The sequence below is a fragment of the Eurytemora carolleeae genome, unplaced genomic scaffold (genome assembly GCF_000591075.1).
Source record: "Eurytemora carolleeae unplaced genomic scaffold, Eaff_2.0 scaffold1030, whole genome shotgun sequence".
Lineage (NCBI taxonomy): Eukaryota > Metazoa > Arthropoda > Copepoda > Calanoida > Temoridae > Eurytemora > Eurytemora carolleeae.
In genome coordinates, this window is record NW_019397527.1 from 44,879 (window position 1) to 59,394 (window position 14,516).

The 14,516-nt window shown below is 33.4% G+C and overlaps 1 protein-coding gene across 2 annotated transcripts in view; it reads right to left on the bottom strand.

Annotated features, from left to right (window-relative positions):
- Window positions 1-12,937: 12,937 nt before the first annotated feature.
- The window catches only part of LOC111714731 (uncharacterized), a 30,436-nt gene continuing 28,857 nt past the window's right edge, over window positions 12,938-14,516 (bottom strand). For both annotated transcript variants that reach the window (XM_023489894.1, XM_023489895.1), the window contains one exon: window positions 12,938-13,206. In XM_023489894.1, the coding sequence (XP_023345662.1) occupies window positions 12,953-13,206 (254 nt within the window). In that variant the 3' untranslated portion in view covers window positions 12,938-12,952. The remainder of the gene's footprint in view (window positions 13,207-14,516) is intronic.

Genomic DNA, 14,516 nt, shown 5'->3' on the forward strand with positions numbered 1-14,516 from the left:
ACACTGCCATTGGCTGAAGTTCTGGTGACGTAATATGGACTATATGTAATAATATTATCAATTATATCTATTAAAAATGCAAAAAAAAAAATTATAATAGAAGCAAACCTGAGATTCTCAGGCTCCTGTCGGATATAATAGTTTTTAGATTTGCATATTTGCTGATTATGATCTGTTTAAACCTGTTAATTTTATACAAAATTGTATATATATATGAATTTTCGTATAATTTTGACACAGTTTTATATCAATTTCTCGAGACAGAAACATCGGATAGATGTCTTATATGTATCGTTCAATGCCTGAGATTCTCAGGTTTCATCTTATACCCCCTTTCGTTTTTCCTTTCCTGTCCCATTAAAGGGACTCTTCTTGTTATTTCATTCGTCCCTTTAGCATCTTTATCTGATCAAATGGTGGAAAATTTTTATCGTCTATTATTAAAGTGGTCATTTCTCACAATTTCTTTATTGTTTCTGAAGCAAATAGCTCTGTAAGTCACTTTAAATCACAAAAGGAGGGTCAATTCAATAATTCAAGGTTGCAATGGTAACAATAAATAATTTTATTAAAAAGTTGAAAAAAATGTTTGAACCTTGCTCCGTGACTGAAGGAGGGAAAGGTTGGAGCATATCCTGTATTTGATCCAGTCTCTGCTCCTGCTCCAATCTCATTTTCTGCTCCAAGCTCCCAGAAGCTGGCTCCAATTTATCTCCAGGATTTACAAAAATGCTGTGAAACAAATCTAAAGATTGTTCTTAGAATTATTAATAATAATACAGATATAACAGTAGATGTCGTCTTTTTAGGGTACCCCAGGGAGACATGGGTACCCTCAGGGAGACATGGGTACCCCAGGGAGACATGGGTACCCCGGGGAGACATGGGTACCCCGGGGAGACATGGGTACCCCAGGGAGACATGGGTACCCCGGGGAGACATGGGTACCCCAGGGAGACATGGGTACCCCGGGGAGACATGGGTACCCCGGGGAGACATGGGTACCCCNATCTATCTATCTATCTATCTATCTATCTATCTTTATATCTATCTATCTATCTATCAATCTATCTATCTATCTATCTATCTGATCTATCTATCTATCTATACCTGGTAAAGGAAGAATGCTGCTGCTGCCCCTGCTATACCGAGGAGCAGAAGTAAGGTTGAGAAATCTATGTCTATCAGATCAAGAAGAGAATCTTCGGCATTATTCTATATTATTAAAGGAACTGTTCAATTAGTTTCAAGTGACCCTTCATTGATAGAACTCTATGTATATCCGATTAAAAACGGTACCTTTAAAAGCTTTGTCTGGTCATGTAATAATATATTGGTTTTTTTTTAAACTTATTGTTTTATTTTGAAGATTCTGTACAAAAGCTATTTTCACATTCCTTTATAAAAATCCTTTTTTATTGGTTTGCAACAATATTCGTTAAATCCCGTGGGGTTTTAAATTTCATTTGATTCTAATTGTTTTTTTCTTCAGTAAATGAAGCTGGAAAAACAATGGACAAATAGCTGAAAAATAGCTCGAAAAACAATGAACAAATAGCGGGAAAATAGCTGTTAAAATAGCTTTATCCTCCGCATTTTTGATCACAAAAAGGTTTGAATCTGGTACTATATTGAATCTGGTACTATATATTGAATCTGGTTTACCCTTCCAAAGGGTCACACCAAATTAATTGAACCGACAGATCCTGTACGGGAGTGATTTCTTGCCTCCAAATCAAATTTTTAAAACTTTCTTTATTGTTAAAACTGACTATGGTCAACCCTGTCCGAAATATATTTTCAATTAAATGCTGAACTAATATTTACGTTATTTACTCCATGAGATCATCAGCATCGAATTTTAAATCATTTAAATTAATGCTGTAAACCTTTAAATTGAACACTGCATTATTAAGTTCTTCCACGAGATACGACATCAGGTTGCAAAGATATAATGCCGAAAAAATTAAAGTTTCAGGCTGGTATTTTTTCGAGTGAATAAGGAAAAGTTGAGTGCAGATAAAACGTGAAGTATATTTTAGCAGTATTGTATTGGAAATGGGAATTTGTAGTGTGAAGTAACACTTAGCATTGCAGATACTATTGAGCGGGAGCCTGCAACTTTAGACAAGCGAACTAGATGAAACCGTGTGTTGAAAAACTGGATTCGATGAGAAAATGTTACATTTTACGGTTTAAATACAATTATACATTTATGCAAAATCATTAAAATTGTATTAAATTCACCTTTACTAATGTGACACCATATCCGGCGCCTCCTCCTCCATAGCCTCCGCCATATCCAGTTACGCCTCCGCCATAACCAGATCCGCCTCCTCTGTATTCAGAGCCTCCCCCTCCGTATCCAGAGCCTCCAACCCCGATACATAACCTTATCCTGGATAATGGCGTAATTCGCCCTCAAGGCCATGCATAAGACAAAAATAGCCCAACCAGATAGGGTTAAAGAATAGCCCAACCATGATAAGGTTAAAGAATAGCCCAACCAGGATAGGGTTAAAATAGCCGCACCAGGATATGGTTAAAGAATAGCCCAACCAAGGATAGGGTTAAAATAGCCCCACCAGGATATGGTTAAAGAATAGCCCAACCAGGATAGGGTTAAAATAGCCCCACCAGGATAGGGTTAAAGAATAGCCCCACCAGGATAGGGTTAAGAAATAGCCCCACCAGGATAGGGTTAAAGAATAGCCCAACCAGGAAAGAGTTAAAGAATAGCCCCACCAGGATAGGGTTAAAGAATAGCCCAACCAGGATAGGGTTAAAGAATAGCCCAACCAGGATATGGTTAAAGATAAGCCCCACCAGGATAGGGTTAAAGAATAGCCCAACCAGGATAGGGTTAAAGAATAGCCCAACCAGGATATGGTTAAAGAATAGCCCAACCAGGATAGGGTTAAAATAGCCCCACCAGGATAGGGTTAAAGAATAGCCCCACCAGGATAGGGTTAAAGAATAGCCCCACCAGAATAGGGTTAAAGAATAGCCCAACCAGGATAGGGTTAAAATAGCCCAACCAGGATAGGGTTAAAGAATAGCCCAACCAAGGATAGGGTTAAAATAGCCCCACCAGGATATGGTTAAAGAATAGCCCAACCAGGATAGGGTTAAAATAGCCCCACCAGGATAGGGTTAAAGAATAGCCCCACCAGGATAGGGTTAAAGAATAGCCCCACCAGGATAGGGTTAAAGAATAGCCCAACCAGGATAGGGTTAAAGAATAGCCCAACCAGAATAGGGTTAAAGAATAGCCCAACCATGATAGGGTTAAAATAGCCCCACCAGGATAGGGTTAAAATAGCCCAACCAGGTTAGGGTTAAAGAGTTTTTGTTACAAACTCTCATTTTGTAATCCCTATATATTTGAAACCCAATGTCGTAGACCTTACAATCAACAATTATAAATTTTCTTAGATCTAATAGTCTAAGTTTGAAAGATCAGATATTTACACCGTCAGGTTACAAAGAAGTAAGGATTCGAACATTTTAGTTTATGACAAAAGCTTAGTTTTTTTTCATTAAAAGTTTGTTTAACCTGAGTGCGGGGAGAGGTGAATAGTCTCCATAATCATAATCATAATAATCTAAAAATAAACCAAATACAATTTTATTTATCAAAATTCTGTCAAATTTAAAGAAGTCCTTTTCATTATGTATACAACTTTTGTTGTTTGCTGTTTTTCCTTTTTATATAAAACCTTTTTTTGTGAGGTGTTTTTATAAAATACAACATTTATTTATAGGAATTTTTAAAATTATGTATTATATGATTAATATTAAATCTAAATTTATTTCATATGTCACCATCTGATAGTAGAGTTCCTGCGTCCCCCTTCACTGCTCCTAAGCCATTCTGTGCAGAGACCCCTTTCAGACCTTGGCCCTTAACCGTACTGCCAGGATTGTTTACAAACATATTTGTTCCAACGGTTGCTGTGCTGGCTAAACTGCTCATGTTTCTGAAAAAAGAAAATGAAAAAATCTAGATTTAAGAAAATCTGATTTAAATTTAGAAATTGTTAAGTTTAGTGCAGAGTTAAAAATTGTTAATGGTAACGTCACGTAAACAAGTTATCTGTTTTTTCGATTAAAGTATTTTCCTAAAAACAACAAAAAACACTTAACATTGCTCAAATGTCGTCATCTTAGCCCACTGTTGTATGGGTCCCACTGTGCGCAATGTTTGTAGGAACTGAACTCTAATAATAACCGTTCTCCTAGCTTGGTTTGAAAATACAGTTTTAACTCCAGGTATATCTTTACACATAGGAGGGAGGTTCAATTCACACCTGGTGTTTAATATCGCTTGAGGGAGGGGGATGATTGAACACTGAGCGAGCTGGGAGTAAAATGAAATATCATGTGTATCTATTCATTCGCCATCAAGAGACTATAATTTAGATATCTTCTAATTTTAAATTTTTATTGATCCATAATTTGTGTCAACTTTCTTTTCCTCTTTAATTAGATTGTATCAAATTATTTAAGTATAGTACAGGGTTACCCACAAAGGATGAGGAGACTTCAACGCGAACTCTTTCGTTTGACAACTAAACATGACATGACAATTTAAACGCGATCAAGTATTGTGTATTTAAACAACTGGATTTCCAACGCATGTGGATTCTACTTGAGCGTTTCTTGGGCTTTTTTTCCACATAATTCCGCATAATTTCGAAGAACGGAATTTTGATTGGAAACCCTAATTTAAGCATGCATGAAATGTTATAGTTGTACAAAGTGTGATTAAAACAAAAATTATTTTATAAAAAAGAAAATGTCTTTTTACCTTTTATATTTATTTTATATTTGGTAAAACTTGTAATGTTTACATTTTTATATTTTAGTTCACTAAACTTTCTTAAAAATGGTTTAAATATTGATTAAAAAGTTTTAAACTTTTAGTGAACAGTTACGCTGTACACACTCAACTGTTTATCAAATCATAGCTTGACCTTAGTTATTAAAAGAACATGACATTTTTATCAGACAAAATTTTCTGATTTTCATCTTCGTTATTTGTCCAACTTTTCAACAGATTGACAAACCCCAAAATCTTCCTGTCATTCTTAAATGTGAAATCATTTTCTCAATCTTAAAACTATTTTTTATCATTGCACAATCCGAATTTTTTTGTTTGGAGTATCGTTGATCTCTTTAAAAGTTGAAGATCAATTTGAAGATCAATTTGAAGATCAATTTGATCCCTTATGATCATTACAAGGTATCACAGAGAACATAAATTAATCTGTAGATCTGCATTAGATGGAGATCAATGCTTGATCCTAAGATTAACAACACTAAAGTTCTCTCTCAATGAGTTGACTCAATTACAATTTTTTGTATTCAAAAATGTTATGCGCGACCACAGAACAGGTAGTCCCCCCAAGAAGGACCATTGACGCGGACCGTCCTACCTATCTAGCCTGAAAGAGATTTATTGAAACGGTCAGTTGCATGTAGCTGTATATTAACATTTCAGCACTTTGAATTGTATTTGATGCTGTTACAAAGCAAAAATTACCTGATGATGGAAATTCAACCAATTAAGTGAAATGTTCTGTGTCAACTGCTCAAGTTGACACAAGTCTAATAGTCATATTTTACAGTTCATTGGGTCTCACTATTGAAACCAAAAAAAAGTATTTACAAACACTTTTCTCACAATTTTACCGAGCTGGGCGGGTTAAATAAATGTTATGTATATAAATATGTAAAAAAATAGCAAATATTTCTGCGTTAGAATTTCTGGACCCAAATGCAAACGCAAATAGTTTTAAAAAGGTGTCGTCAAGAAAGAAATAAGTTCACGATTGCAGACCCCCAAGAAAATCAGAAAAAAGACCGATAACAAAATTATATTTCATCCTGTGTGTGAGTTTACACAAATGCTCAATATACGTTGTACGATGTTATATATTGTATACAATGTATAGCTAGGGTGTCCAATAAACATGATATATATTGTATACAATGTACAGCTAGGGTGTCCAATAAACATGTATATATTGTATACAATGTACAGCTAGGGTGTCCAATAAACATGATATATATGGTATACAATGTACAGCTAGGGTGTCCCAATAAACATGGGAGTTAATCTAAGTATCATGTTCATGTTCCATGCAGGCTTACTTTATAAACCTAATATTGTATTATCACAGTTAAAACATTTTTATTAGTTTCAGGATTTCCAAAATGTGGTTTACCATTTTTTCACCTGCAAAATTGAGATATTAGAAAATTTTTCAATAATCTAGTTTATTAAAAATCAACAAAACTATTTAAATGTTAAATATATCGGTCAATTATAAAGATACAAAGAGGGTAGACCACATTTTGGAAAGCTCATTATACTTATAACATGTTTTTATGTATTTTTTGTCATTTTATAAACCATCGGAAATCAAAAACGATATTCAAGTCGTCTCTCAATTCCCATGTTTATTGGGACACCCTGTATAATTTACATTAACTATTCAATGTCTCTGTGAATAAACAAGAAAATGGCGGAGAAAGGTATACAATACAAGTATACTTTCATTCTGCTTACCACAGCAGAATTATCCTCTATTCCCCTAATTATTATTGCAACCTCCTCTCTGTCAATGTTGTAAATCAGCCCCCCCCCCTTGCGACAGTTCATTCCTCTTAAATTTTTAACCATTTCTACACAATGTTAGATATGTCATTAATCGTAATTGTAGGGTTGTTAATCGTTATAGTTAGGGTTGTTAATCGTTTTTAAAAACGATCAAAAAAACAATAGTTTTTTTTCGTTTTTCGTATTTCTGTTTAAACGAACGTTTCGTTTTTAGAAAAAAAAGATATTTTTTAAGAACAAAACACTCGTCTTAAACTTTAAAAAACGAGAAACTATCGTTTTTTAATGATCGTTCTGTTATAAAAGATCGTTTTAAGAAAAGAAACAATCGTTTTTAAAGAATTCTTTCCTAATGAATCTAAGTTGTATGACAGTTTTTTTTATTCATGAAGATTAGTTTATAAATGTTTTTTTTTATCTCGAGAAATAACCTGAATGTTTTCTGACCTAAGATATTTCTGATCCAAGGATTTTTTCGTTTGTTTGTTGACAATCGTTAACGGTCGTTAGCAAAGATTTGTTTTCATCGATCGTTAACGACCGTCAAAAATTAACAACTAAAAACTATTTGTTTGTCGTCTTTGAACTTAATTAATTTGTGACATTCAGCTGTCCAGCTACTTTCCCAAATTCACATGTATTATTCTTGAAACAATTACCACAAAATGTCCCGGCATTAACCAAATGTGGTTTGATCTTTGATATAGACTTAACGGTAGCCAGACATGCATTCAAATAACTATACGATTGTTAGACAGCCTCAAAGCGAAGAAGGTAGATAGATAGAGAAATAGATAGAAGGATAGATGCAAAAATGGATAAATAGATGAATAGATAGATAGACATATCAGATAATAATACCGGTTGTATGATGTCTTAAATATGTTAAGATATTGACTGGTTGCCTAATTGTTGAGTATAGTTGGTATTCAAGTAGGATCTTGTTCCTCCTTTTTCTAGTTTATAATCAGTAGATATTGGATAGGAGGGACAATCTAACCAAATACAGGGTGTTCCACGAAACATGACAGTTGGTGAATAGTTTAGAATGTTCCATAATTTGTTAAGTTGTTTGATACCAAAGGCAATAATAAAAATATTATTTTGGAGTCATGTTATCGCAAATTTGATTTCAAAGTAAAATATATCTAAACCAAAGATTTCTCTAATGAAATAAACTGCAAAACGCCTTTAATATCAAATACAGTATAGAGCACACGACATTCATAACTATTTATCAACTGTGGGACACCCTGTATATACAGGGTTATATATATATACAGGAAGAGTAATTTCAACTCAGCAAGTAAGGGTACCATTTTGAATTTGGTATTTTATGCCACAGCTCCTTTAACATTTAATAATAAGACTTAAGACTTAATGATGACATTTTAGACTTTAGGATGAGATTTCAGACATCAGATAAAACTTAAATTGGTCGCGATCAATTCCTAAAATTTTTAGGCTTTAGCCTTTACCCTCTCTCATTTTATCTAAATAATTCCTTTAAGGATTCAACTTTGGTCTTAAGGATGAGATACCAGACTTAAAAATAAGAGTTTAGAATTAAGGATGCGACTTCAAACTTCTGTATAACCTTATAAACTTATGAATGGGACTTTAGACTTAAGGATGAGATTTCATACTTAAAAATGAGAGTTCAAACTTAAGGATGAGACTTCGGACTCAAGGCTGAGACTTTATACTGAAGGATGAGACTCCAGACTTAAGGATGAGACTTCATACTTAAGGATGAGACTTCGTACTTAAAAATAAGACTTCATTCTTAGGAATGAGAGTTCAGACTTTGGGATGAGACTCCGGACTCAAGGAAGAGACTTCAGACTTAAAGATGAGAGTTTAGACTTAAGAATGAGAGACTTCATACTTAAAGATGAGGCTTCAAACTTAAGAATGAGAGACTTCATACTTAAAGATGAGACTTCAAACTTAAGAATGAGAGACTTCATACTTAAAGATGAGACTTCAAACTTAAGAATGAGACATCAAACTTAAGGATAAGACTTCTTTCCTAAGGATTAGACTTCAAGCTTCAGGATGAAACTTCAGACTTAAGGATGAGACTTTAGACTTAAGTATGAGTCTTCAGACTTAATGATGAGATTTCAGCCTTCATGAGAAGACTTTAGACTTGTGAATTATATCTTAGATTTAATAATGATATTTTAGACTTCAGAATTTGATATATCAGACTGAAGAATGATACCTTAACCTTAAGAATAATATCTTAGATATAAGGATAATATCTTAGATATTGATTTTGAGCTTGGACTTAAAAATGATGCTAGACTTAAGGATAAGACATTTAAGAATTCTACATTTGACCGAAGCTTTCAAATAATAGTTCAGAAGAATGAATATTGGACACCTATTATTAAATGTGTTTCACACATTAGTATTAATTTCACTCATAGAAAGGAAAGCATTGCAAACTATAATCTTAAAAACTCTGAACAAACCAAAATAAACATTTTCTAATACTGTATTTTATCGCCAAGTAACATAGATTAAATATAACTAGAGAATACTAAATATTGCACTGAAATTAGTGAAGAAATCGGAGAGTTAGCTAAGTACGGTTATTGGAAGAACATCTTTTAAAGATTTCATTTTCAAAAGATTAAAATTATTTCGTATCTTTAAACTAACTCTCCTCTAACATTATTGCACAAGAACATTTGGTAACAATTTAAAAATCACATTAATTGAAAGAAATCTACAGCTAAAAAAAACCTTGAACCCTCGAATCCCTACTGACAATCTTCGCTTAAATTGCCGTCTAAATAATTTTAAATTAAGGAAGCATCTACAATACATGTTTTTATTTAGAAGAAGTTGTTTAAATAGGACATTTGGTCAAAAATATTTCTTTTATTGTTTTTTATACCAATTGGTTAAAGAACATTAAATTAACTCCAACATTTTTGTTTTCAAACTTCAAGTCATAAAAGGATTTTAAAAGGATTAAAAAAAATTAGTTAATATTTTTGACAATGTCCCCTTTACACTTTTAAGAGATTCTAAATGTCAAAGCCGCCTGCAGCAAATGTGGATTCAGTCTCGTAAAAATTTGATTTATTCCTAAAGGAAACCTATAAAATCAAAAAAATCTAAACAAAACATCAATTAGAAACCATGATAAAAACAAATTTTTATTAGAAACGCCCCCCCCCCTTAAACTTCTATTAAAAGCAAACATTTCCAAAATTAAAATAAATTTCATTAAATCTTTTTGTCTAGTTAATTTATGAAGAGAGAAGCATCCTTCAGTTGGAAGAAAATCTCTCAATTAACTAATCTTCGATAATTTCGTCGTACTGAGTGCTTCCGTCGCTATGGTCCAAGTTTTCGACAAACTCCGGGTTTACAAGAAGTCGAGCTTTCTTGTTTTCGACATGGGTTTTGAAGGCAGATTTATTCTCAGAGTTCTGAAAAAAACCTGATTAGAATTTGCGAATTTATGAAGAACATGCTATCTCTCTATTGGATTACAAGACGGCGAGAGAGCCTGTTCTACGCCGACTAAGCGTAACTCCTTTGGGCTTATGCCTTAGGGTTATTGTTAACGAAATAAGCTTATAAACATCAAAAGACGACATTTAGTGTACTATCTGTTATTTAAATTAATCTAATGATCACATATTTTACGTATAGCTTACTATATTAAATATTAGATTTTTTTCATAAGCGAAAATCAACCTTCTGATGGCTGAACTTTTTGGTTTTAATCAATAAAAAATTGTTTTAGATTTGAGAGAAATAGATATCCATGTTTATAGTTTTGAAAACTTATTGTTTTCAACTGTGGTTTTTCTACAAAAGATGCTTTCGTTTAGCCGGCAATTTAAAAAATCAAGAAAATAGGTCTAATCTGTCGTTGGGCCTTATTTACGGCTTGTGCTTTCGGATTCAAGCGTCATCTTATTTTACACAGAGTTAAGTTAAAAAAAATCGGTTTAATTTTCTATTTGGCGGATTTTCATGGTAGGAATTGGCGCATTCCGGTTTTTATGAGAACTGAACTCAACTCACGAGCCAAGATTGGGTCTTAAAGCTGGGTTTAAGGAATTACGACCCGAGCCAAAGCTTTTAAATTTTGGGTCATTTAAACTTGGTTGATAAAAACTAACTACCATTTTGACATGTTATTATTTCATTAATTTTTAAAAATTATTACCATATTTTTTGTGTATAAATTGTAATCGGGATCAGAGGGGTCCAGGCTATTCTTTGCCTCGCGCCGCAAAACCTAAAAAGTAAACAATTTATAAAATATATTTTTTTAATGTTCAATGTGTATACAGGAGGGGGGGGGGGATACAGTCCCCATCAGGGGGTTTTCCACCCCACCCTCTGAAAAATTCTTTTACACACCCCTTAAAATAATAAATAATTTTGAAATAAAACAAAGTAGTCAGTTACTTTACTCAAAAACATGCAATTTTTGTTATTGTCTAGGTTTACTTGTCTGCATTTTTCATTCATTCATTGCCATAGAATTCTAGAGATACCATACCTCATATGCTACACACTCCTGATGTGTAGACATACACTTTTGAACCTGGCGGGCCTGAAATATTAACGATATTAAATTTCAATAATCGCCTAAAATATTAATAATATTAAGTTTCATTAATCGCCTAAAATATTAATAATATTACATTTCATTAATTGCCTAAAATCAGGATAATTTTAAATTTTATTCGCCCTAAAAGTTTTTTATTTCATTTTACATTAATAATTACATTGTTTTGTTAAGCATAGAGATAAATATATAAAGTATATTTATTAATGATTAAGTTATGCTTATTTGAATAAAGAGCAACATTTTTAGAAAGTATGATGTAAGAGGTTTCGTGAATTTAAGTAGATCAACAATAACCAACAAACACATCCTGAGCCCAAAACTTAAGACAGGGAATCGGAATGAAGCCCAGTTTCGGAAACCCGGTTTCATGAATGGAGTCTGCAGGCAGTTTTGTTGATAATAATTCCAATTTTGGTTTCTTCTCTTTTTCCTTCTTTTAAATCTACGCAATTGTGGTTTCTTTGTCTTCTCTTTTTTCTGATTTCTTAAATTTAAATCTACGCAAATGTAAAGACCATAAAAAGAAACTCGGGAGTTTTGTTAAATTTTTTGGTCCAAGATGTTTTTAGGAAATGAATTGAGTCTTTGCTACAAACCCAAAATTATTAATCACTATATCTTTGCAACCTGATGGTGACATCCTTTGATATTTCAATCTTAGATATAACGTATCTACAACGATGGGTTGCAAAGATAAACAGATTAGAAATTGAGAGCTAGTGAAAAAGGCTCAATTGCTTGGTCCAAAGTAGGGATAAGTCACCCTCCGTATAGAATAAAGTTGTTAATCAGAGGTTGGTTTAAATGAATGGAGGAGAGTAGGTTGCAGTAGTTGCAATTCATAAAATCTGACCACAAAAGAAATCATTCAATTCTTGATTTACAAAAAAACTTCCCAAGACTTTTATTACATATCACCTCTGTATAAAACATCAATGTTAAACAATTTATAATAAATATCCTGACAGGATGTATAAAAAAAACACTAAACCCAGGTGAGAATATCCTGACAGGATGTATAAAAAAAACACATCAGAAATGACCTGTTATGCTAGAAAATTAGAAATACACTTAAAAGAACCGCAAACAATTAGATATCTTTTTTTTGTTACTTTGAATGTTGTATAAATTCCCAAGTTACTTTTTCAGAAAACTACAGGTTAAAAATTAAAATGTTAAAGAAAAACATTTATCGATCTGCTGAGAAATGTTTAAAGGGTTATCGCGTTTCTAATCGTGTCCGTTTTAATTCCAGATATTATTGAAAAAAACTTTCATTAAAAGATGCACAAGTTTTTAAAATACAAAAGAAGTGGGACATGAGCCTGCCCCAGGGATAGTTAATGACTGGTCTATAATGTTCCCTTATTAGAAACCCATTAAAAGCATATTAAAAAAATGATTAAATGCTTTAATTAAGTCAACCCTGAAACGTGAATTCTGCAGTGTACTGTCACTGGGCAGTAATGTAAACAAAAGACGGATGGGATCCATCTTTCACATAAAAAACCAAGGAAATATTCTGGTTATAGGAAACTATATTGTGTGAATTATCAAAATTATCAAAATTCAATGCTTTTATCCTCCTTGGATACTAAACGAACACTGATGCATCTATTCTTGCTTACAAATTCTGCCCAGAGAGAACTGGTTTCAAAATATTTTTTTTTTCAATTTGTTTTCCAATTTTTTTTTTGCCACGGGCAACGCCGGGCCCTTCAGCTAGCTCTTAAAATATATAGATATAAATAAAGATCTATTACATACCCCATTAATCCTTCAGGTTTATCCATATAGTGAAGTCCATGCTCAATCACAGCGGACAGACATCTCCACATCTCAACCCTGCACGCTTCTTCATCTTCCGCCTCGACAACATTCTCCGCCGTGTTCTCCTCCGCCTCCGCCGTTCTACGCTTTCTAGAAGAATCCAAGGGAACCGGTTCTTCAACAACCGTGCTGCCGGTTTTATCTGATAAAAAAGATAAAATTACATAAATGCCACGCTAATATAAATATCAATCTTATCAAAAACATTTCGAATGCTCGAACAGGTAGTTATCCCTATCATATTTAAATTCTGTTAAACATTTCTAACACGATTTTCGTCAATTCAAAACCAGAGGTGGGACTATGGGGGTTTAGCCCCCCCCCCCCCTTGGAACAGTGAAATCTATTGATTTCAGGGGGTTTTCAGGCCCCAACTGGTGCTGAGCCTCCCCCTGGAAAGAGAAAAAAATTAAAACCCCCTGCCTGGACAAATTCCTGAATACGCCCCTGTTCGAAACACTTTCAACACTTTCGTTATTACACACATAATGATAGATTTGTTCTAACAATCAATATCTTAATTTTGATCCATCGTTTTTAAATCCTGAAAATTGACCCCCCCCCACACCATGCAGCAGGAATAGGGTTAAATCCTAAAAATATAAAAGATGAAACCTTGGAGACCAGTTTTTTGATTACTCTAAATGTACAAAGATCAGAAACGTATAAATGGATTATTGATTTGTTCCAAACCCAAACCAAATAATCATTAAAGGTTCGTACACAATTTAAAGTCCGCAAAAATGAAGGGTTTAACTACAATTGGAGGAAGGCTTTAACTTCGTTAACAGTCCCTTTAAATTACGAATTTTTATTTTCTAAGCATGAGAATTTTGCGATAGATTTAGATTGACCTAGATCTATTGAGATATGTTCCTGGGGGGTTTAGCTATAGTTAAACTAGTTTAGCGCTGCATATAGATTAGATCTTTAATCTACATAATTGATCTACCACACTAGACCTACTGCCTAAAATGCTCCAATTTCACCTTAATCTAAAAACTGTTGTTTGGACTGAGAGAAAGATCGAGTATCGGGGGTGGGCAGATCCTCTTAAACACGAAAGAAGAGTGAAAATGTATATTTTTTAATTGGTATTTCTTTCTAAAAATTCATTTTTTAAATTCACAAGAGTCATGATGTCATAGTCAATCTCATAATGAAGATGAAGAAAAAGAAAGTGTTGTATTGATGTTGGATCAAATACTAACTAGAGAGAGTTCAGGATGAAACTCCCTCCCCCCTCTTTCTCCAACAAGAATCTTCCCCCCTCCCCCTCCACCAGGCACCCCCCTCCTCTTATTTTCCATCACAGCATTTCTATCAAATATATGTTATCGATCCAAATTCTTTCCTTTCTATCCTTTCTATCCTTTCTATCCTTTCTATATTTTATAAACATTCTATTATTTCTACTATTGATATCCTTTCTATCCTTTCTATCCTTTCTAT